Source organism: Bombyx mandarina, chromosome 22 (genome assembly GCF_030267445.1).
Source record: "Bombyx mandarina strain Sakado chromosome 22, ASM3026744v2".
NCBI classification, from domain to species: Eukaryota; Metazoa; Arthropoda; class Insecta; order Lepidoptera; family Bombycidae; genus Bombyx; species Bombyx mandarina.
The window spans coordinates 7373984-7400182 of NC_143228.1; the positions used below are offsets into that span (position 1 = coordinate 7373984).

General features: G+C 37.1%; 2 protein-coding genes across 24 annotated transcripts in view; both read right to left on the reverse strand.

Moving 5' to 3' along the window:
* Stacl (SH3 and cysteine-rich domain-containing protein) overlaps positions 1-26199 on the reverse strand; it is a 182620-nt gene that overhangs the window by 136826 nt on the left and 19595 nt on the right. For 22 of the 23 annotated variants that reach the window (XM_089736870.1, XM_089736868.1, XM_089736866.1 and 19 more), the window contains exons 2-3: positions 10043-10982; positions 9611-9808 (exon numbers count right to left, since the gene is read on the reverse strand). In XM_089736870.1, coding sequence (XP_089592996.1) covers positions 9611-9808; positions 10043-10667 — 823 coding nt within the window. In that variant the 5' untranslated portion in view covers positions 10668-10982. The remainder of the gene's footprint in view (positions 1-9610; positions 9809-10042; positions 10983-26199) is intronic. The other variant, XM_089736887.1, reaches the window with a different exon arrangement.
* Positions 234-4248, reverse strand: LOC149500321 (uncharacterized). The gene is made up of 2 exons (XM_089736864.1): positions 2751-4248; positions 234-2336 (listed from the first exon to the last, which is right to left on the reverse strand). The coding sequence occupies exons 1-2, from the start codon at positions 4118-4120 to the stop codon at positions 1097-1099; spliced, it is 2610 nt and encodes an 869-aa protein (XP_089592990.1). The 5' UTR covers positions 4121-4248; the 3' UTR covers positions 234-1096.

The window sequence follows — 26199 nt, forward strand, 5'->3', positions numbered from 1 at the left end:
CCTTTTAAACCTTCTCTGGACTCCCACAAATAATTCAAGACCAAAATTTGCCAAATCGGTCCAGCCGTTCTCGAGTTTCAGCGAGACTAACGAATAGCAATTCATTTATATATATGACGGAAAATTAACCTCCGTATTGTTTTTAAAAAGTGTGACGTCAGCATTGCTGACGTCACAGTTATTACTTTCATGATGATGACTCATGTCGGGCTTCTGAACGAAAACTTCACGAGAACTTCACGAACACTGTTTATATTTCGCTACAAGCGTAACAACTTTCCGGAGAGATCCGTACTGTCCTACGGCTCGAACACGAATGAATCGTCGTCGGCAGAGCGGCCGGTATTTATAGTGATTTTTGCAAATCAACACGTGTTTGAGTTTTTAGGTTAAGTAATGAAATAACACGTAGTGATTATAAATCACGTGTTGTTTTACATTACAATGAGTGTCATTACATCACAATTGATTCTAAACAGTTCTTATATAACTAAAAGTGATTCTTTTAAATGCGTGAATCATCCATCGCGCCGATACGGCCATACTGACAGGCGGTGCGCGCTCTGCACCAGCCGCTCATTTATGGTGAATCACCAGAGAGTTCTTGGGGTCTATCTGAAATAATAGAATGTCCTTTTTCTGAGATTGGTATCTGTGTACCTTTTTTAGGTTACTTTGAAAGTAACCTATTTTGTGTAGTGTTTTATTGTGGCGTACACTGTGGTACTTTTGTCGAGGCGTACACTGTGGTACTTTTGTCGAGGCGTACACTGTGGTACTTTTGCCGAGGCGTACACTGTGGTACTTTTGCCGAGGCGTACACTGTGGTACTTTTTGTCGAGGCGTACACTGTGGTACTTTTGTCGAGGCGTACACTGTGGTACTTTTGTCGAGGCGTACACTGTGGTACTTTTGCCGAGGCGTACACTGTGGTACTTTTGCCGAGGCGTACACTGTGGTACTTTTTGTTGAGGCGTACACTGTGGTACTTTTTGTTGAGGCGTACACTGTGGTACTTATGTTGTGGTGTAATTTTGGTAATCAAAAATAAAACTTTTACCTTTGTATTAATTAATCAGTTGATTGTTGAACATGCTCATATAGGTTCACCGGCTGATGCTGGAGGGTCGTGTTCTTCCGCCGATACGGCTATCTGGTCTCCAGGTTGCGGTGCCCGACGGAGTTGATGATGAGCTACTTTTCTAGAACGCCCTGTTATATCCATGTGTATTACTTGAAAAGCAGCAGACGGTTTCTGAATCGGGTGCATTTGAGCTTGTACCGCACCAGATGCTCCTTTCGATGTCCTGCAGACCACGCAATTGTCAACAAATTTTCGTACCTTCGTGCTCATGTTGTCAAACCAGTGGCTGTCCTTAATTTTCTGCAACGTCTTTTCCCAGCCAGGGTGTTTCAGTGCGGTGTGGAAGGAGTTTATTAAACTCCACTGAAAGGACCTGGGTACCACTGTGCAGTATCGGTGTCCGAAGGTTGGATCTTGTACGATACGCTTGAGGACATTGTTTTCTAGCATATAGCCGTTGCTTGGATTGTTATTACTCATACCATCCATTATAGCTCGTAGTGTTTCATCACGTCGCTGTTCAATTTTCAGCCAGTCTAGATCTCTGGTCATTATATTCACTGTGAGTTCGACTGGGTTCCTACTGAAGTAGTCTGCGTGTTGAAGCTGTTGACCCTTGCGGTATTCAACCTCAAAATTATAGTTTTGTAGAAATGCCCACCAACGGTGGATTCTAGGGAGTAAGTCCTTTTTGTGTTTGGATGCTTTTAGTGCATTACAGTCTGTGATAACTGTAAACTTACGTCCATAAAGATACTGCCGGAAGTGTTTTATCGCTCGGACTACTGCCAAGGTCTCTAATTCATAAGAGTGATAGCGACTTTCTGTTTCAGTAGTTCTCATGCTCATAAAGGCAACTGCATGTTGTCGTCCCGCAATTACTTGTACCAGTACTGCTCCGAATCCCAAACTACTTGCATCTGTGTACAATTGAATAGGTGCTTCCTCCTGGAATAGTGTTAGTACTGGAGTTGATGTTAAGCACTGAATGACATTCTCTCTTGCTTTCTCATGGCGCTCGTCCCACTCCCATTTAGCCCCTGATTTGGTCAACTCGTATAGTGGTATCATTATGCGTGAGAAGTTTGCTATAAATTTTCTAAAGTAGCCAGCCAATCCACAAAATTGTCTTACTTGTCTGGGTGTTGTTGGTACAAGCGATTTTACCAGAGCATCTATTTTCCGTGGGCTTGGCCAGACTTGTCCATTAGATACTACGTTACCCAAATATTCGATTGAACGCTTAAAAAAACTGCATTTATCAGCATTAATGGAAAAGCCCGCATCTTGTAGTGCTATTAGAATACGTTCTATGTTTGACAGCCCTTCTGCGATATTTTCACATCTGCTTAATACGTCATCGACGTAGACTTGAGCTGCATTCCCTATTAACGAGCTCAGAGCTCTGTTGATGCATCGTTGATAGACTGAACATGCATTACTTAATCCAAATGGCATAGTCGTATATTCATACAGCCCATCCGGTGTGACAAAGGCTGTCTTTTCAATTGATGATTCTGCAATAGGTATTTGGTGAAACCCTGCGGCCATGTCAAAGGTTGTAAAGAATTGCCCCTTGGCCAATTGGTCAATTTGGTCTGAAATTAGTGGCAGCGGGTAATGGTCCCGTAAGGTATTAGAGTTAAGTTCTCTGAAATCCACGCACATGCGATCGTCACCATTCTTCTTCTTCACCAAGATGATGGGACTGGAGTATGGGGACTTGCTTTCGCGTACAATGCCATGCTCCATCAACTCTTTCACAATGGCTCGCACCCTTTCTCGTTCGATTGGACTGAGCCTGTAAGGTCTTCGTTCTACATATTTGTTTGGATTCTTCAGGCGGATTTCCAGTTCACCTGTCTTGACACGAGTTGTTGGATACCCTCTGATAAACAGGTGTTGATATTTGTTTAGAAGGGTGCGTAATTTTGCGATATCTTCTTCATTTGTGAGATCACAATCCAGTTTATCGAAAATTGGATTTATACACTGAACTTGATTAACATGTGGCTGACGTGTTAGCCTCGTTCCGCCCGAAGTGATCGTCATAGTTAGGTTCGTATTGTTTATCAAGTTCATACCCACTAAACTATCTGTAGTCATCTCGTAATCTGCCACTATGTGAAACTGTAATTCAACGTTGATGTTATCGATAACACCTACCGTTACCAGTGTAGCTATTGAAAGTACAGGAAATTGTCCAATTCCTTTCAAGTAGTCTGCCGTTTGTAGTCTTTTTCCGGGTATTTGAGCTGCTACGGATTCCCGCATAAGTGAGCATTCTGCGCCACTATCAAAGATTGCCTGAAAACTCTTTGATCCAAACTTCACCTGAATCGGAGATAGTTTTGATCCAGCAACGTAATTTACGATTGATGTCAATGCTCGTTCACGTTTGAAGCATGTTTCAAAACTGTGTCCTGGTATTTTGCAGAATGAACAGATTATTGTTTTATTGTTCTGGTAGGAGGTTACTTCCTTCGTTGTCTCAGTTGTTGTTTTGTTTCTTTGTTCGGGCTTTGATTCGGTAACCATTTTGTAGTAGCATTCGTTGGTGGTGTGATTAGTTCTTTTACAGATATGGCAGGATGAATTTGATGACGTAGAATTCGAAAAACGGGGACGCTTATTTGTACTCAGCTTATTTGAGCCCTCGTGAAAACGCTTTATGGCTCTTACTGATGATGCAACAGATATCAATTCTGGGACTGTTGTGGCTCTCGTGTTCAGTAGCTCGATCCTAAGTCTCTCGTCATTCACGCAACCAATAACTGCTTCAACTGCATCTTCATTAGATAGTTTGTCTTTGGTGATCCTCCTCCACAAGACCCAAGCTCGTGACAAGAACTCCGAGATGTCCTTTGAAGAGTCGTACATATGTTCTCTAAATCGAGCTATGTCTCGAGAATAGCGATTTTCTGGCTCGAATGTCGTGATAAGATTGTTGCGCAGCTCAGCCCACGAAGCTGCAGTGACCATCCAATCGTCAACCCACATCTTCGCTCTTCCCTTTAGGAGGCTGCCAACTTTCATGCGTATGTCAAAGTCGTTGAGTCGATAAGTCTCAATGGCTTTGTCGATATGTTGACACCACTCACGTACTCCCACACTAGTATCGGGGTCAAATGATGGTAGGTAAATATCATTTATACGTATCTTAGTTTCTGCTGTACTTAAGCGTTCCGACATTTGCTGCATCACATGCATCATCTGCATGATGAATTGTGGCGGTACGCTGCTCATCGGTGCGTTAAGCAATGCTGATTGTGGCTGTTCCTGTTCCTGTTCCAAGGAACTCCCAGCATCGCCTGTAGTATTTAATCCATGGTGTGGTTCTATTTGTGATGTAGCTTCAGGTTGTTGCTGAGCGGTGGCAGCATGTGATCCCACTTCTGATGACGGAAAATTAACCTCCGTATTGTTTTTAAAAAGTGTGACGTCAGCATTGCTGACGTCACAGTTATTACTTTCATGATGATGACTCATGTCGGGCTTCTGAACGAAAACTTCACGAGAACTTCACGAACACTGTTTATATTTCGCTACAAGCGTAACAACTTTCCGGAGAGATCCGTACTGTCCTACGGCTCGAACACGAATGAATCGTCGTCGGCAGAGCGGCCGGTATTTATAGTGATTTTTGCAAATCAACACGTGTTTGAGTTTTTAGGTTAAGTAATGAAATAACACGTAGTGATTATAAATCACGTGTTGTTTTACATTACAATGAGTGTCATTACATCACAATTGATTCTAAACAGTTCTTATATAACTAAAAGTGATTCTTTTAAATGCGTGAATCATCCATCGCGCCGATATATATATAGATTATACAAATTAATAATAACACTTAAAAAGCGCTCACTTGTTATTCCGTGCTTGTAACTTTGAAACGCAACTCGGTTTTTCAAAGGAGTTTTTATGGTCATTCATGTAAAGATAAAACGGGAAAAGGCTGATTGTTAATTCGAATTGCAAACAGCGCTCTAGACGTTTTTCCTTCAAAACCAAATTCAGTTTGGCTACTTTTTATACTTTTCACTAAAAACGGAATCCTTTTGAAAATATTTAAAAACCCCGCTACCCTAAGAAATATCTTAAAGTAACTCTTTTCAGACTTAAGATCTTATTATTATTTCACGTTGTTTTCAAAGGAGTGCATCATCGATAGTATATACAGGAATCGATTTTTTGATGGTTTTAACTTATTTCGAACGAATTTACATCTTCACATAAAAAAACACAAGTAATTATTTTGGATGGAATTCCTAAAATCCAGATGAAGAATAAATGGTTTCGCTGTTTGCGGCAACAGGGTTAATCTCGTGCGAGCAGCAGTGTTGTGGTACCTAACTAAATTGCATTCGCGAAACGAGATTTGACCCGCAAATAGAACCGTTTCACTGGAGGCACACTTGTATATTAGCATCCAACGTTGACCTGCATTAGACCTGGCCGTTTTTATTATCATACTGAACTTAAACTAACTATACTCAGTTATTATTGACAAAAAAAACCTGTGCTTTTCGAGACGCCGACAGAAGTGATAACTTGTACTAATCTAAGTTGAACTATTTAATATTAAAATTGTTCAATTTGAGAAAAAGCTCAGGTTATTATTTTTTGTATAATAATATAATAATGTAAGGTAAATTGTAACATAAATTGAAAGAGATATATAAATAGTTAGGAGTTACATACGTTCTAAGTACCGCTGCCGTATGCGTGAGAGAAAGAGAAGACAGACTGGCACCGTAACGCGTTACGTAACGAAGCGGTTTACCTTCCCATAAAAAGTTAACACTTCAATAATAATTTTATAATGTTCACGATTAACTTCCGCGGTGAAGGAATAACATCGTGTAATAAAAATCAAACCCGCAAAATTATAATTTGCGTAATTACTGGTGTTAGGACCTTTTATGAGTCCGCACGGGTAGGTACCACCACCCTGTCTATTCCTGTCGTGAAGCAGTAATCCATTCAAAATCCGTTGCGTAGTTTTAAAGACTTAAGCATACATAGGGATGCAGGGACAGAGAAAGCGACTTTGTTTTAAACTATGTTGATGTAGAGAAACCTCAAACGAACCGTGAGTTAATTGACCCTTTTTAGTAGTTATTTACAATTATATATAATTATATAATTAATTGGCTATCAACATTTTCTAAAGAATTTTCTGAAAAGCTATTAACGTTGTTTATCTTGCTTCTCTAAAGTAATGTTTACGGTGAGGAATATTTGTGTAAATGTTTAATGAATAGTACAGACGAGATTTATGTTGGTTTTCGTATTTTGACAAGGTACCTGGCACAAAACAATTTAGTGTTTCCGTTGAAGATGATATAGCAATCAAGCCATCAACGTCATATCTTAGGGTGAGTAGTAATATTTGCACTACGGCTCTTGTGTTCTGTGCCTTTCAGCCCGGGTACATCATAAGAGGTATCTACCCAAAAAAAAAAACGTATCTCTCTCTAATGCGAGCTTTACAATACCGGTGGTAGGACCTCTTGTGAGTCCGCATGGGTAGGTACCACCACCCCGCCTATTTCTGCCGTGAAGCAGTAATGCGTTTCGGCTTGAAGGGTGGGGCAGCCGTTGTTACTGTATGAGACCTTAGAACTTATGTCTCAAGGTGGGTGGCGCATTTACAATAAATAAAATTACGTTATTTCAAGTTTCTGGTAATTAGGAGGGTATAATAAATATTTGGTTTAAAAGATATGATATCTGTATATTGCGACACCGCATACTTTTAGAATTGAATGTTGCATATCGTAAGCTGCTGTAGTACCACTAAATATGACTGTCAATTTAGTATCACTAACATTAAAGAACTCATAGTCGCCGTGGGGTACAGAATGAGACGTGTAGTAAGCTCATATCGAACGATGCGACTATATATAATATAATTTAATTATTTATATATATTATATTTATTATAATAATATAATTTGCGTAATTACTGGTAGGGCATCTTGTGAACCCACATGGGTAAATACCTACCACCAAACTGCCAATTTATATCGGAAAGAATTAATGCTAGATGGTCTCTAGTCTCTAATCTAGGTTTAGGTGGCTAGTCTGAAGTATTGAACGGCCATTATTTGACTATTGACCTCATGTCATCAGGTGGGCGATGCATTCACGTTGTGTTGTCGTATCAGATGGACCAAGAGCTCTTTCACTAGTTTATCCTTTAAAATAATATATAAACCTACAGAAAATTACATAATAAAAGTAACAAAATAAATCACTACAAACGAACACTGATTTTATCTTCTTATTTTCGACCTAAAAAATATTCAAACAAATTTTATTCTACCTGTTATCGTTTTAATATTGCTAAGCACAACACATAAAGGAAAGCTTTCCATTCATTTATTCAGCGTTACCTTAAGTGCGTTCGAAGCACGTTTTCGTTAAAGCCTACCTCAATTCGACAAAAGCAGGATTATAATATTAAAACAAAAAATCTTTCAGTCCATATAATTCACGTTAGCATTTAAGAATGGATTCTGACATTTTGAAAGAAGAAGTCCTAAAGTATTACGCGTTGCAAAGGAGACTTAAACATTGTTTGAGCGTTATTCAATACGTCGCCAACTTTATTCATTTTATTCCACCCAAACAAAAAATGTAAAAGTTGGAAAATACCCATAGATATTATAATCCTGTGTTACGAACTAAAAGTGATGAACCTCAGTTTCCTATCTAATTCTCTGTAATGGCCAGTTATTGAAATAAGCAAAACAATGCTTGCCTATTCCTACTGCGAAGGAATAATTCATTTTAGCTTGATAATTGTTAGGCCAATACAATATACATTTTGACGAAATTTCTCAAGGTTAGTAGTGGTGTGTAATATCTTGTACTACGGGATAGTGTACCGCTTCGTACTAGGTAGGCTGTGAGCTCATCGAGTTATTATTTAAAAAAAGCTCTGTAGATTGACCACCAAGTGAGAAGAACCTTTTTTGCCTTTGTATGCTGTAAAAATGTAATCGATTGAAACTATATATTATTATGTAAAGCTAGGACCCACTTTCGAGTGTCATTCAATTTCAATAGAGCGGCGTAGTTTCCCGAACCGAGTCGCTCGGAACGGATTGAAAAAATGATTCTATTTGACGCTGAAACCTGCCCCTACGTGACGGCTTCCAACTGTAGACACAGTTACTACAAAAACGTTCTTTGTGTTAGCGACGTGCCTCGTGAAATAGTCATTATGCCGCTTTGAGCTACGAAACGTAAAAGGAACGTAGTACGGCGAAAGTACAGGTTTTGTTACGGTATACCTTTTGTTAGGCAAGTTCATTTGATTCCTCGATATGGAAAGACGAAAAGAAAAATAATTAAAAAATAGAAAGATAATTAGAAAATAAATATCGTGTAATAAAAACCAAACCCGCAAAATTATAATTTTGCGTAATCACTGGTGGTAGGACCTCTTGGGAGTCCGCACGGGTAGGTACCACCACCCCGCCTATTTCCGCCGTGAAGCAGTAATGCGTTTCGGTTCGAAGGGTGGGGTAGCCGTTGCAACTATACTGAGATCTTAGAACTTATATCTCGAGGTGGGTGGCGCATTTACGTTGTAGATGTCTATGGGCTCCAGTAACCACATAACACCAGGTGGGCTGTGAGCTCGTCCATCCATCGAAGCAATAAAAAAAAAAAAGTCAATTTAAGAATCATGGAGTTTGTGTAGCTATCTGAACGCAGTGTTACTGATGTGCGCCCTTTCTTTTGATGTGTTGTTCCCGTTTTATCGTTATCGAATTATGATCGAGTATATTCAATTAAGCCGGTTCTCGCGTTAACTAGATTTGTCTTCATGTCGAGTATGCTGGCGGTAAATAGGAATATTTAATTAACGATCTCAACCGATTTCACTTTAGACGTTTTTGATCGCAGGTTAACTTGCTACTCGAATCCAGCTAGTTATAATTGTTTAAGGAGAATCTTATACCTTTGATAAATTCTGTTATAATTATCTAGTAATTATTACAAAAGGGAAAAATTTACAAAACGATCATTAGACCTACCGTGCTGTATGGGTCTGAATGTTGGACGACGAAAGCAAAGCATGAAAGAGGAGTGCATGCGGCAGAGATGCGAATGTTTAGATGGATGTGCGGAGTAACAAGAATGGACAAGATAAAGAATAAATATAACAGAGGAAGTGTGAAAGTAGCCCCAGTAATCAACAAATTAAAGAGCGGACGGTTAGCGTGGTATGGACATGTGATGCGTAGAGAGAAGATGCATGTGACTAGGAGATGTATGGAAATGGTAGTGCAAGGTAGAGGGGGAAGAGGTCGACCGAAGAAGACATGGATGGAGTGTGTGAATGACGATATGAGAGAAAAAAGAATGAGTGTTGAGATGACGGCTGGTAAAAGATAATGGAAGAAAAAATTAGCTGTATCGACCCCAACTAGTGGGATAAGGTGGAGAAAAAGAGAATTATCTAGTAAGTTTATGTTTTAATAGCTGTTCATGCTCAAAGTATCTTACCTGTTTTAACCAGCTTGAAGGTGACTTGCTGTTGATTCTTGAGCTGTTCATTGTGAATTGGATGCGTTAGCTCTCGAAGAGCCATCTCCACTGATGGTTGCTGCATGGTAAAAGATGAGGTACGTCTCGGCGGCGTCGAATCTTTGGATCGGCCAAGCCTCCGAAAGAAACTAACTTTCTTCGATTTAGAGTTAGTACCTGTCAAAATGAAGTAATTTTTATTTATGATATTCCAGTAGCCTTATTTTTTGAAAATATTATTATTTTAAATCAAAACTCTTATCACACATAGTTAAAATCACAAAGATGCAATGGAAAATGATGTTAAGTTTACTATCACATCGCAGTCATCATAAGTACCATGCTAAATTGGTGAGGCAGAATCGGTTAGTTAACAAACAAGCGATCTGAAATCCACACTTTCGTTTAAACCTTCAAGAGACGAACGCTGTGGTGTAGAAGTGCGGGTCGAGTTCCCTGGTGAGGGTGTCGGCTCAGAGTTGGGCCGAGGTGGAAGCAGACTTAAAGATGATTCCGCAGGAGAAGGAAAATGTGATGCTGATACATCTGGTCGATGATCTGGCTCAGGGGTCGTAACGCGAATATTTGCGCCGAATTGCGGAGTACTTGCCACTTCAAATAACGCATCGAAATCGCGATCAAATATATTTTTCCTAGAAAAAGCTGGAGTCGGCAAAGGAGCGGGTAGTTCAAACTCGTCGGGGGCGGGTGTCCTAACAATTTTTCCGAATTCATTGTTTTCGTGACGTCCGAGCTTTTTGAAAAGCTTGGCTTTTGTTCGCTCGCGCACCTTGCTCGAGCGGTCGAGCGACGGCGTCGGCGATGCCGGCGCGCGCTCCGCTGGCTCCGGGGGCGCCGTTTTGAGAGAGTTGCCGCAGACGAGGGTGGGGGCCAAGGGCAGGGGGTGCGTGCTGGATGGCAAACTCAGCAGCGGTCCAACCAAAATATCAAGTGTAGGCCGCTGCCGGGGCCGGGGCAGCGAATGCGAGCTGTAAGTCAGGGAAACTACTTCATCCGCAGGATATATTACGTACATCCCTGGTGAGACCGCATCGCGCAAATTCTTCGCGCCCTCCGAAGAGGTTTACGCGCGTCACTTTAACACACTACCACTACAATCTAGTTCTGGATATAATTTAACGAAATGTCCCAATTAAAATTAAATTATTTTTGACACAAAGCTTAAAAATCTATTTCGACCACAACGTGGAATGTTTTTAAAGGTGACGTAGTGGTTTGATAAATAGACAAGATGAACAACTATTAAGGAATGTTTCAAGGGAAGGATTTTGAGCCATAACTAGTGTTCGACGAAGCAGTTTCTTCCATAAATGTCACGTTATTCTTCAACCTAGAAAAGAATATATAGAATAAAATTAATAAAACATAATATTATACTCGTAGTATGAAGGTTTCCACCTTAGAAAATTGTTTTTTGAAGTGAAAAATTCATAAGCATATTAGATAAGCCCTTGCCTAAAATTAGCTGTCTAAAATGTGCTATATTTTACAATTATAAGTAGGTAGATAATACGCTGATACCACAATGATAGCTGCTGTCTAGAGACACCAAAGCGTGGTCCGCCTTTCATACGTTATTCGTTAATTTTCTTTATCAAATGTCTATGATAAAAATACACTATTTTCAAACTTTTCCTTTAACTTTAACGATAAGACCTTGACTCATGTTAAATTTTATGATTTCAGGTCAACGGGAAGTGCCCCTTAATTTTTTATGAGTAACAAAATAGGGTTATATATAAAATTTGATTGTGTCGAATGAGAAGCTGGAGATTTATAAGGAATTCTTTCCGTCGTAGATCTAATATTTGCTACTAATTTAAACTTCACATCTCTAGAAGTTCCTGAAAAGCACATTCTTATGTAACGGACAGATAGGCAGATGAACAACAAAATTATTCTTTCTGTAAGTGCTTCATTTTTCCTTTCAAAAATAGTTTTTGCCGAATCCTAAAAATGGAACCAATTGGAGTGACGCGCAGTTGCATCGCTCGATATGAATAGGTTATCAAATGGGCTCCAATAGTCATTTATCACAAGGCTACCAGTAAGTTCGTCAATCAACCCTTGACCATCAATACACCAGCATAGCACATTTAACGACAAGGAGAAAAGTGTAGTAATAATAAACCTAGACACGAAGCGTGAAAAACATTAATTTCTTCGGAAGTTTCCGTATTCAGTTTTAAATAGAAGGACTTCTCTTCCATATCTTAAAAATATTCAATGTTCCTTAGAAACATCGTTTGTAGGTGAATGAATTAAATACAGCGAAGTATAAGTAGGAGTAAAGTTTGAGGAACAAGATATTTCTCTCTGTGAAGATGATTCTAATTAGTGTTTCTTTTAAAATTAATTTATATTGGTTGCCTAAGTTTGCTGGGTTTGTACTTTAAAGCCCTGTAAGTTGAATTTGATATCGATACATAAATAATGACTTTTCAATTTACAGACAAATATTTGTTTTGATCCAATATTAAATGTAAATCTAGTATTATGGGTTTACCGGTGATATTGTATTTTAGAGGTAATCTCTGAGAGGTAATCTTTTGAGCTTGTGGTGGTAGTGTTGTGAGCGCCGGTAGGTACCACAAGCTTGTTTATTTGGGCCTTGAAGCAGTCGTTCATTCTAATTTAAAAATTTGATTTTCATTAGAAATATTTCTGGCAAGCATATAACATAAAAATAATATGGATTCCTTTTAATCTTATATTCAAACTTAACTTAAGTGAAATAAAATATGTCTCTTCTTAAAACATTTTTATTTCACTCACTAGCGACCCGCCCTCGCTTCGCTTCGGAAACATTAAAACACACAGGAAACCAAAAAAAAAAAAAAAGTAGCCTATGTTCATCAGGGACAATAACGTAACAAGTAAATAACGAACGAACATATTTTCTTACATACATACGTAGCATAAAACTATTTTCTCTCTAAGAACTATTTTATAAAATATAAATCATATGTAATATTTAAATAACTTTATCAGCTTACTCACTTCAATGCCCTTGATGTCTTTAGAGTACAATAAAAGCTCTTAAACTTTTCAGACTGGAGAAATATGGATTTTAATGCAAATTTTGAGTTCTATTATTTGTTATAATGTACTTTTATTTAGTTTTCAAACAGTTGTCAGATCATAGCTCTGTGAATAGCACTTGCGTTTAAATATTATGCATTAACTAATGTAAACAAATAACTGTCCATTAATTATCTATTTTTGTCGATGACCGAAAACATTTACCCAGATGTTTTAAATATTCTCCTCTATGATTTCATTTTATTATTTAATATATAATTTTTCGCAGTAGCAAATTATTCCAATTAAGCTTAATATGTTTTTCGATATAATGATCAGATTTGAGTTGTAGCATGTTTCACTAGAACGGGACTCTGAAACAAGCGGGTCAAGTGGTGCCACAATAGCTGGGGGTAGGCCTCGCAACAAGAACCACTTTAAACTTCCTAACACAGCCTTTACTCAGATTTACATTCAACTTCACTTTCGCCCGAAAGATATTCATTACTTAACGATATTCCTAGTAGTTCCTCTCAACGTAAAGGTCTTATCACAAAATACAAAGACGGACTTAGACACAAAATACCTAAGGTATAAAGAGAAGAGTTAGTTTAAAAAACAAAATTATTGAGAATTAAGCGGTAGTTAATAAAATAGTAAAATATTGAATAAGGTCTTAGGTGATGTGTCTAAACACCAAAACTTTATAGTATTCAAAACGTCTGAAATACTAAACCCAAGATTATACCGTAATATTATTATAGTTTTAATTTGGTAAAACTTTTCGATTTTCACAAGTATCGAGACATGATTAAAATATGGGTTTTATGTTTAATTTTAGCTATTCATTAAACGACCGACAAGATTGAATCGCAATTTCTATTTTAAGAGACATATCATTCAACATTGACTTGAAAACTCATAAATTTGAACGGTAGGCAACGGCTTGGCTCTGCCTCTGGAATTGCTGAAGTCTATGGGCGACGGTAACCATTCACCATCACGTGGGTCGTATGGTCGTCTGCCTACAAGGGGAATAATAATAAAAAAAATTAGTTATTTCAAGATTGTAGATTAGATTTTATTTATACTAAATAAAGACTGCTAGGCTATAAAAGAGTAATAGCTGCTGAGAATTCCACAGCTCGCCTACAAATTAGGCAATTTTTCACAATGATCTATTTCTGTGAAAGAGAAAGTTAACGCCAAATAGCTAGCTCGTTCTGTTTATGTTTCTGATTGTTCCTGCTTCGTTCCTGCTCATAACCTAATCGACTTGTGATTTCCGAAAGTGTGCACGGCATCGTAAGCTGCATTTCGCTAAAAGCGTGTGATCATTTACTGCCCACAGTTCAATGTTTGCGGTTTGGCTCATTGCCTGTGCCTATAAACCTGTGGCTAGACGAGTCGTGACGAATATAGACAGCCATTACCAGTTTATATGGTTTCTTGAGTGAGTAGTAGTGATTTGTTTTGTCTTTGTTAATAAATCACTGGTTTTCAAGTCCATTTAATAAAAGTAGATTGACCAGAAAATTGACCAAACTCGTATTTTTTAGTGCATATTTGATTTGTACATCGACTGGGCTTCCGTTACCTCCTAACAAAACAACGACACTAATAAGAAAGCTTATTAGGTAAAATCATAATCCTATCTTTAAAATGAAAAGGGTATCTAAAATCACTGAAAAAGGAATTGAGGTAGTTTGGGAAAAAGTATCATTAATGAGGAAATATCAATATTCATGACAAAAATACTTTGAACATATTGCTGTATTGTATATGTTAGTGGGTAAATCCGTTAGAAATCAAGTGTGTTTTTCATTGTATAATATGGTTCGTAATTTATGTAAATTAAACATATCTTCGGAACAACATTAAAAAATAATAAGCTGCAAAATGCAGCTACTTGAGATCGTGAGTAATAAGCAAAACGTGTACTATTTCTGAGAACAGGTAAATGTGGAGGCATTACTTCGCAATTACTCGTGCTCAGAGATTAGACCATCAATGAAGATTTGAGCATCAGAACGCAACGATCTATGCTAGGATTACGAATTACACGCATCATTTATGCACACACTAGGCAATCAGCGTAGTGCGTAACGTAGTATAAAGCGAATGTAATTAAGTGTTGTAATCAAATTAATATTCGTATTATTCAAGCTAAAAACATTACTTGGTAAGGAGAAACGAAATATTTAATAATGATTTTCTTTATATATATTTTTTTTCTTAATTTCAATAACCTGGTGTCGTCACGCGTAGCTGAAGGTATCACGCTCTGTTAACATGAAATAGTTAAATTAAATATTGTTTAAGTAACCCGATTTTGTTTTAACAAATCGCGCACGGTTGACCTGCCCCGAATAAGGATTCCCTGTATTATAGGTCCCAGAGACTGACATAATATATGCATACTTATATACGTTTAAATGTAAACACATATAGACAATAAGCACCCAGACAAAGAACAAGCAAACCTGTTCATCGCATAATGTTTGCCCGACTCGTCGTGGCCTAACGGATAAGACGACCGATGCATTCGTGTTGAGCGATGCACCGGTGTTCGAATCTCAGGCGGGTACCAATTTTTCTAATGAAATACGTACTCAACAAATGTTCACGATTGACTTTCACGGTTAAGGAATAACATCGTGTAATAAAAATTAAATCCGCAAAATTATAATTTGCGTAATTACTGGTAGTAGGACCTCTTGTGAGTCCGCGCGGGTGGGTACCACTGCCTGTTTCTGCCGTGAGGCAGTAATGCGTTTCAGTTTGAAAGGTGGGGCGGCCGTTGTAACTACACTTGAGACCTTAGAATTTATATTTCAAGATGGGTGGCGCATTTACGTTGTGGATGTCTATGGGCTCCAGTAACCACTTAACACCAGGTGGGCTGTGGTGAGCTAATCCACCCATCTAAGCAATAAAAAAAAAATGGGAATCTGATAGCCTTGAGAGACTATGTCAGCGTAACCGGGCGAGTAGGTGAGCTCATGGGGCTCAAATCTGACGTTATTGCTAACAAGTAGCCTAGCAAAAGCTGTGCTACGGAGAATCTACCACCGGATCGGAAGCGCGACCCACCGAAAAGATCTGGCGAGAAACTCAGTGGGCTGTGTCTGTGGGTTAATTTACTCGCCGAGCCCTTCGTCGCAAGCGACGGGTTCAACGAGAACGATGACCTGTGCTTGAGGACCTAAAAGCACCGTTGGTGGATCAGGACGATCCGAAATTACGTGAGTCAGGGGCGCTAACTATTGTACCACTGAGTTAGTCACTAAAATTAAAATTAATTATTTTTTGGTTAGTTTGAACATCATCGGAGCAATTTTTAGGTCCATGTTGACTTTTAATTTCATTTTATATCCGATTTAGTTTGTTGTTTGATTTTATACCACACAATAACGTAATTACAAATTTAATACAAATAATCAAATACAAAAGCGCAATCGCTCCAAGTTTCTGTTCGGTAACCACATTCCATTCGATCAAGCTACATGACATTTCATTTTTCAAACGAAGCTTGATAAAAGTCCTTAGCGGTGTAAAGCGCTCGGTCTTGCCTCTGGTATCATCAATGCTCACGAACGACGGCGATTACACATCTGTATTTAATTTAAAAATCTCTACCTAGCTTATCTTATCTTAGATTTTAGGGATTGGGCAAGCAATTGTCCGATATTTCCACCCTTGGTATGTTTTTTGTCACTCTCCTATCCTGACTACTGCTCATATCTTGTAGAGGCTTGTGAAGTTTAAACAGTAGGCAGCGTCTTGGCCGTGCCCCTAGCATTGCTGACGTCCATGAGCAACGGTAACCACTTACCATCAGGTGGGCCATATGTTCGTCTACCTAGAAGGGTAATAAAAAAAAAGTAACCGTCCACTTGAATGTTGCGCATGGAGATAAGAGTCTATAGGACGGGTGACCTTTGTTCGAGATTATGCTGGTGGTAGGGCGTCTTGGGCCCTTTCTCAACGCGTAGTCTCCCGGAAGGAATTGGACGAAGAGGAGGATTTTGGTCTTCTTTTTCTCCCTCTTCTTCTCTGAAGGCGTTTCGTATATTCGGTATTCGAGTTCGATATAAATCGGTAGGCGTCTTGGGAGTCCGCACGGATAGGTACCATCATCTCATCTATTTCTGCCGCGAACCAGCCTTGCGTTCTGGATTTAAGTGTGGGGTAGCCGTGGTACTGTAGAACAGAAATTTAGAACTAAAGCCTTAATATGGGTCTGGAACTCCGGTGACCACTTATCTTCGGATTCTCAGATCTCGTTCACTCAACCGTGCATTAAAGATCTATTATCTAAGATAAGTGCATTAAAGATTTTATTATCTAAGATAATAAAAAAAAACTTTAGGACTTAAGGTAGAAGTCTCTTTATTGTAACAATAGCTATTTTATACTTCAAACTAAAACTCAAGAAGGATTGAGTTTTATACAGTTTACTTACAGTTTAGTAATACAATTTCTAAATGAAGCGGTTGGAACAATTAAGAAATTTACCGACTTTATATTGCTGCTCACCCTTATTTACGGTTTATTAGTATGTTTCCGAACAAAACTCAACTTTCAAGTTAAATATGTACGGATTCTTGAAATAAAAACAAAACTTTCCAATTCATTCCTATTTTGAGTCCAATTACGCTTTCAGTTGGGTTAAAAAGTTTTAAACTCCGAGGAACTTCGAATATTTAATTGTTAAGTCAAATCAAATATCTGATTAAAACGTTGATCACGACCTTTTATATTATTGGCAAAAAACTTTCACAGCCATTTATAAGTCTTCGGACATGAACTTTTTTGGGTTCGGAGAAAATCGCCCGACTTCCGCCTACGCATTGAAGGCGATAGGCAGGAAATATTACAGTTGGATTGCCTAAAGCCCCCTGTCGCTCAGATGAGATAGAACTGACACAAATCAAGCTGGGGCTATCGTGAAGTGTTTCACGTAGAACGCATGTCATCCTAGCCATAAGGTTTCTCACTCTGAATCCCTAATTACTCGTAATCTTCGCTACTACTGGAAATCAGTGTTAATATAGTTAGTATTCATTTTAAATTGTCAACATAGTAAAACCTTATCAAATACTTTAAATTTAAAGATTAAGATTTAAGTAAAATAATACTGATTAAACTAGAGTTATAAATTTGTATATTGACTGTTCCTGATTGTAAATTAATAGATATTTGTAAATATGAGAAATTACATTGCAAATGATTTAAAGTCTAATTTGCCCGTATAATTTTATTTATCAAGCAACGAAGAAGAAGTTGTTGGTATTTTTTAACACTACGGATCGACAGACGAACTTATATAACGATTTCTGCAAGTATTTTTTAACTGAGTATTTGATTGCACAAATTTTTATTATTATGATATTGATAGAATGAAGGAATGTAAAATACGCAAATACTAATTACTAAAAAATATGCAATAAATAACTGTTTATTGCATTTTTTTTAGTAATAACATCACCAAATATTAATACGTTTCTATCAATATCATAAATTAAAAATGTGTTCTATCAAATATTCAATCAAATCTAATACGCATCCTCATGGATATTAGAAAAATAATATCGTACTTTGAGATTTGAGGTTGAAGTAACAATTTTTATCATGTAACATTCACAGACAAATAGACAAAGGGGAGATGCGTACCCTTATAGACCTATACCAATAATAATCCCTTCCACTTGGTTTAAGAATTCAAATATTTTCAATGGACGTAAAATTTTCGAAGCCCCTACATTCATCCGAATGGAAGTAGGTCATCGTAACTTGAATAAACAACTATTGAAACGTGAACGTAATCGTGAAGTAGCATATCTTCATGAGCATATTTTGAGGAAAATTAAATTAAATTTTCTAAAACATTTTATAAGAGTCTTAAAGAAAAAGAAGAAAAAGAAAATCTTAAAGAAGAAAGAATTTGTTAATATATATATTTTTTATTTTTTTTATTGCTTACATGGTCGGACGAGCTCACAGCCCACCTGGTGTTAAGTGGTTACTGGAGCCCATAGACATACACAACGTAAATGCGCCACCCACCTTGAGATATAAGTTCTAAGGTCTCATGTAGTTACAACGGCTGCCCCACCCTTCAAACCGAAACGCATTACTGCTTCACGGCAGAAATAGGCAGGGTGGTGGTACCCACCCGCGCGGACTCACAAGAGGTCCTACCACCAGTAAAAAGTGTGGAGTGTTAGAAAGTATTCAAAGCGTTATTCCTAAGTACATACTGAGTATCCGATATTGTTCAACAACTTTTATAGAATGAATGTCAAAGAGATGGCTATTTGTGTTCCCTCAAATTTAACAGCATCTACGACACATAAATTCGCAATATTTTTATAGGTATTCTCAAGAAATATTTTATAGTTATCACATGGTATTTATGATAGGGTTTGTTGTCCGCCTGTGATGCGTTTCGGTTCGAAGGGTGGGGTAACCGCTATGCAATAGAATTAGTATTTCGAAGTCATTCTCGTTGTGATAATATTGGGATCCGATAGGCTATTATTACCAGATGGGCCGTAACCTGGTATAGTTAAATAGAAGAATAAAAAATTACACATCAGCTTCGTGTAAGCAAACCTAACCCTGGTCTTCGTTGCCATTAAACATCAAAAGAGCTATATGTATATGGCAATTGAAATCTAGCACATGGCGATATGGTATCCCTGATAATGTAGTAGAAGTATTATGTATCGAAATAATTATCTCTACCTTTTTGGGATGGAAGAAATGCTGATGGCTGAGTGGCCTTCTAGCTTTTTTTTTATTGCCTGTATGTGTGGACGAGCTCACAGCCCACCTGGTGTTAAGTGGTTACTGGAACCCATAGACATCTACAACGTAGACGCGCCACCCACCTTGAGATACTAGTTCTAAAGTCTTAGTATAGTTACAACGGCTGCCCCACCCTTCAAACCGAAACGCATTACTGCTTCACGCCAGAAATAGGCGGGGCGGTGGTACCTACCCGTGCGGACTCACAAGAGGTCTTACCACCAGTAAAAAGGATTGCTTCACAAGGATGGGTGAGCGAAGTCATAGCCCCGGATCCCTCTAAGGTGTCCTGGTAATCGCTCGAGCCTCGAAGGAGATTTATTGGTAGAATACAGTACCTAGTAGTAGAGAATAGTTTCTGCCCCCGGATCGAATAATTATTAACACATGAAGAATAGACATGTATAAAATAAATTGTAAATTTGTTATTAATTACAACGCCACATATCTAATTAGTAAATTTACGTCATTATAAAGAGTGAAAACGTTGATGCTGACCGTTATTTGAAAGAATATAAAATTTCAAGAGAGGTACCCCAATGAAGCGACCGCTCTAGTCCCCTCGGCTGTCATTAGTACGCGCGAAAACCTTTGATTTTATACTTAGTTCTGTACAATATTATATATATTAATACGTGAAGCAAAAACTTTGTATCCCTTTTTACGAAAATTGCGCGGACGGAAGAGTATGAAATTTTCCACACTTAAAGAGAATATAGAGAAGAAGTGCACAATGCTAATATTTTTTTAAATAATGCATAAAAGATACATTAAATCAATAAAGAAAAACTTACACACACTACATACCATTTATTTGACGCACAAACGCATGCATACTATTTATTGTCAAACTTTTGTTCCTGGCGTCTGTTGTCAAATTGAGAATAGGTTAAATATTGTTTGCCTTTGTTAATATTTTTTATAGTGTAGTCTTGGCGAAATTTGGTGATTATAGAAGTATAAAATACAATCATAATGGTGTACAAACTTACAATTCCAATTAATTATAGTCGAATTTCGACTACTGCGGGACCTCTAGTAGTATATTTATATATAGTATATAGTAGTATTTTTAGAACCTACACAAATACTTACCGCCCACGTAATTCGCTTAACTGTCTGAAACTCCCTAATCTTATTAAGTGCAACGATCTGAGAACGAAAAGAGGAAAAACGTTTAAATTTATTTTCAGGTTGAATTAAAATACAGAATCTATAATTAAAAAACGAACCATGGAATACGTAACATCATTAACTGGCTCTTGTTTGTTACCTATATGACACGTCTATTACGTTGTTCAGGGTGAAAAAAAATATTTTTAAGTATACAATCAATCTGAAATATTCTTTCCTTTGGTCCTATTTCAATATGGATGAGCTACTACAAACATTGGTTTTAAATACTTTTATGTTTTGTATTGCTTTCATGTTATGTCGGAACAAATGAGAATATTTTATTGAAACGCAAAGGTTTTACAAATATATGAAATTATTTAATATTATTATTTACCTTATTAAATTAAAAAAATACATAGATACGTCATTTTAGATGTTTAGTAGCGTGGATGTGTATTACTCGTATAGTAAATTTACAATTCTATAAAATTTGATAACTGAAAGAATTCGACATCACAAAAGTTTTTGCGAAAATTTCACTAATTATCAGAATAGTACTCACTACCGTTTAAATGTTCGCAAAAATATCGAGAATAAATAATATTACGCCACGACTTGAACGACGATTTACAGCGGATGTTATTTTTCCGAACGGCCGAGGTCGTGTCTCTCCTCACGAACATTGTTAACGTGAACATAGGAAGTTATGTAAATAATTTAGTAGCACGAAACGAAGTTTATATGTGCGTTTTATGATCTATCTTTTTACGTTCTATTTCTTTTGGCTTATATGTATTAGCAGAATATCCCACAACCCACCTGGTCTGATTCAATGGTTGGAGCTTTAGAAACTGCAGCGTAAATTCCACTACCCATCTTGTGACGTGAAGTCGAGGCTTCAATAACTTTGTACTACAGTACGAGTTATTGTACGGTGTTTAAGCATACTAACCACTACTTCAATATGAGTTATAATTGGTATTGGTGGTGAGAATAATATCGCTTACAGATGTTAGTCAAGTAGAACCACCAGAATAGAAAAATGCGTAGTCTCCTACTTATATCTTCGGGTGAATATTTAGACAGATATTTTTGTAATTTCATCTGAATTCAATATTCAATAATGATTTACGTTTCTTAACACCTTTTCTGCCTGGTTATAATTAGGTATATAGTGTTAGAATTCTGAAAATAGTGGCTACCGCCATTGAGTATAATATTACCAATTCAATATTATTTTCTGTTAAATAATTTTAAGTGAAAAACTAATTTGATTTTGAAGCTCAATTAAATTTTAATTAACAATCAGTATCAATGTTTAAAAATATATATATTTATGTTTTATGTATATCTATTATATTTTTCAAACTCGTATGATTTAAATCATTACGACAACTTCTAAGGCAAAATAGAAGGTCTAAAATATCACTAAGCGTTAAAACGATATTGAATATAAAACTTTAGTCCTCGAAAATCTACAAAAACAAGAGACAGACAAGTCACTAATTGGTTAAGCCTCTCCGGAAAGCAGTTAAGCTTCACTTAGAAAAATTGCGGCATAATGGAAAATGGAGTGATGTAGCGCTCTTGCATAAAATTAACCTAGATAGTCTGAACGTTGAATGAACAAAGTGCTAGGCGTCGGATGTCATTAGTTCAGTATATAGAGAATACGGTGCAATGATAGTACAAGCATTCATTTCCCAAAGGACGTCGGCATTCGCTGTCGGCGTATGAATGCATTTGTGGAGTTCGTGTCATATTTCAGAGTAAATATGTTTTTTTTATATTATAAATAAATCTAGGTCGCTTCATTGAATTAGAAATCAAGTGCTTTATGTTGCATAAAAAGTCGTCGTGGCCTAAAGGATAAGACGTCCGGTGCATTCGTATCGAGCGATGCACTGGTGTTCGAATCTCGCTGGCGGGTACCAATTTTTCTAATGAAATACGTACTCAACAAATGTTCACGATTGACTTCCACGGTGAAGGAATAACATCGTGCAATAAAAATCAAACCCGCAAAATTATAATTTGCGTAATTACTGGTGGTAGGACCTCTTGTGAGTCCGCGCGGGTAGGTACCACCGCCCCGCCTATTTCTGCCGTGAAGCAGTAATGCGTTTCGGTTTGAAGGGTGGGGCAGCCGTTGTGACTATACTGAGACCTTAGAACTATATCTCAAGGTGTGTGGCGCATTTACGTTGTAGATGTCTATGAGCTCCAGTAACCACTTAACACCAGGTGGGCTGTGAGCTCGTCCACACATCTAAGCAATAAAAAAAAAATAAAAAAAAAAAATTCTCTGAAGTTAATTAAGGAGATTCATTAAAACATTGAAAAATACATCTGTTTATTTATTTGTTAGGATGCTTTTGTGTTGTCACTTAACTTAATTAATTTAAATAAAGAGAACAACTTTGTGATGATGGAAAAACAATCTGTATATTTTCAAAAACAAGCATTGATATCGTCAAAAAGCATCCACGTGGATTTAATTTACACTTTGACTAATGTTCCGTCCCACTGCGGAATTAAATCGCTAAAGAGAAAGCTTCGAAATGTTTCTGTTGACATCCGTGCATATTTACTTACATAACATACTTTATATAACTTTAGAGACACAAAAGTTTTCAAATAATGCTTTAATAATCTTTTTAATAGTCTTAGTAGTATTCTTATGGGAAAAACATCTTTCAAGAAACAAATTAACACATATTAAGAAAGGATTATTAAAAGAGGGTCAATTTTCCTGTACATCGTCTCGCAAAAGTAACTTATCGCATTTTGTGAATTTACTCGAAAAGTTACGTGCATTAAGTGTATTCGAAAATAATATACATCAGATGGTTTTCCATTATTTCAGCTACGATTTGAATCTGAGCTTGCACATATTATTATTAATGTATAATTAATTTCTCCGTATAATGTTGAAGTAATGCTTTTAAAGTTTCTATTCGTAGCGTTCTTATTAACACTTTGTAAGAACAATATTATGATCCAAGGTACCAGTGTATATTGCTATTGTGGATACGATAATAGTACTTTATGTTTTTAACATATATCAATAAAGAAGAAGGTACTCAATTTAGGATGTTTTTTTAATAAATTTAGTTTTTTATATGTTTAGATTATTAAATTCACACATTAATCAGATTAATCACAACAATCTTAAATATCGATTTAATAGTCAGTCAGTGCCATTGTCGTGTCTAATTCTACTCTAATTTGATATGGAATGTTTTCCAGTTGAATTTCGACTTTGTCTTGAAAACCCAAGGCATTTATTTTAAAAATACAAGTTAAGTAAATTCAGTCAAGTAAGTATGTGTTACTGTCTGATATTTTAAAGGTCTAAGGTGGGCTCCATATAAAATGAACATAGATCTCGTCTACATATATTATGTACTATTGAAATCAATAATCATTTTCTTTTAGACATAAAACCATGAATGGAATTGAAACTGTAACCATAGATAAAACAATAGCAGCTATAAGAACTGAAGAACGACTTCCATAAATGCTTAGAAAACTTATGTATTTCGAAGCACACAGTAATTCTGATTTTACTCACACGCCGTTGTAAATTTTATGCGGCTGTAAAAAGCAAACAAACCATCGTTTTGCATTACCGCGCTGAGAAATACATAAGTACGCTCGACGCATTGAAATTTATTGTAAAGTTAAAAGTTATTTGTTTGACTCGGTTGTGCAGTAGTTAGCGGCCCTGACTATCGCGCCGAGGATCACGGGTTCGATTGCCACATCGAGCAAACATTCTTGTGATGAACAGGTTTATTTGCTTTTTTATGATTGGACTGGTGGGAGAGCAAAGGCTCAACCAGAAGGGGTGGGATTTGCTAACAGTTGTTCGGGCGCCTCCGATGGAGACCTAACAACTCAAGAGCAGTGTTTATTTGCTCTTTGTATGGGTGTTTATTATTTAAAAATGGAGATATTTAAACATTTAAATATACATATATATAGAAGTTTGTATTTCAGTATCTGGTACCCATAATACAGGGAATCCTAATTAGGGGCTGGATGACCATGCGTGTTTGGTTCCCATTTATTTGTTTTTTTTAAGTCTCTTGTCGCAGGTAGCCGATACGAAATTGAATTTAGAAAGAAACGAATGCCGTGAGCTCTGATCAATAGTATAATAGTGTGTTTAACAACAAAGTTAGTCCGTTTGTAATCCGCGAGTCCCAGAACCGGTGCGTTCAAAAGAACGGAAAAATATGGCCACGTAGCGCGTGTTTATTACGAATGAAGGAATTCCCAGCGAGCCCGACTAATGAAAATTTATATGACGGTCAGTAATACCGATGAGACTCGACGTCTGGCACCCTTCGACGGTAATAATCGTTTGTTAAGACCTCTTGAAAAACGACCAGTATTTTGTAAGCGTCAAGTGAGAAAAACATAGGACCAAGGCCTAGTTCTTTCGTACAAAATTTATAAAACTTCCAAAATGTTTTCAATTCTACGGAACACTCACAAAGACTACTTTATTTTATTATTCACAGATCGAACTTCGATTTCGTGTCTCGTATCAAATCTTTTGATGTCACGTATCTGAAAGGCATTAAGCCAATGCCCATGTATCACCCCCGGAAGTGCTTGAGAAAACTTTGAAATTTCATACTTTATCGCAAGACATTTTTTGTATTTCTTTATGATTATCGCAACATAAAAGACTTTGTTTTTAATTCAATGATTACAAATTATAATTAAAGAATTGTATGTTGTATGTGTTTACTTTTCGTATTAAAATCTGTTTGCATCTGTAACAAAATGTTATAAATTCAGTAAGATTTTAAACATGTAATAACGCTGGCTGAGCTGGATGGAAAATTAATTACTCGACATATCGCATAAGTAGGCAGTGGCTTGGCTCTGCCCTTGGCATTGCTGAAGTCCATGGGCGACGGTAACCACTCCATCACCACCACACCATTAGGTGGGCCGTATGCTCGTCTGCCTACAAGGGCAATAAAAAAAATATCGACTGTTAAGAGTTATTTGTGTCGTCGTACCCATAACCTCAACTCGTAATCTTTGCATACGTTGCTTACGTCTTACAATAACTAAGCGATTGAATCAACACCAATTTTATAAACAATAACATTTATGATTAACACCGGTTCTCAACTTGACCGAGATTCTGGACCGAACTTGGCCCTGTAACAAAAACTGTGTCGTACTCGATTGCCGACTCGCAATCTATTTTGGCAACTCATTATCTCTCCGTGCCAGATTATTCGCATGGAACTTAGTATACATATGTAAGTCGAGAACAATTCATTTCATTTATAAATTAGCTAAAGTTTTACTCGACGAAGTCACATTGGGAGTGACATCGCTGAATTGGTTTAGGAATTTAAATTGTTGTGTTTATAAAAAAACAAACTAAAGACCTTAAAGTCCTTTATCTTTTTTTATTTTTTATTGATTATATGGGTGGACGAGCTCACAGCCCCTCTGGTGTTAAGTGGTTACTGGAGCCCATAGACATCTACGACGTAAATGCGACAGCCACCTTGAGATATAAGTTTTAAGGTCTCATGTTCTATCTTCTTCTTTTATCTTTATAT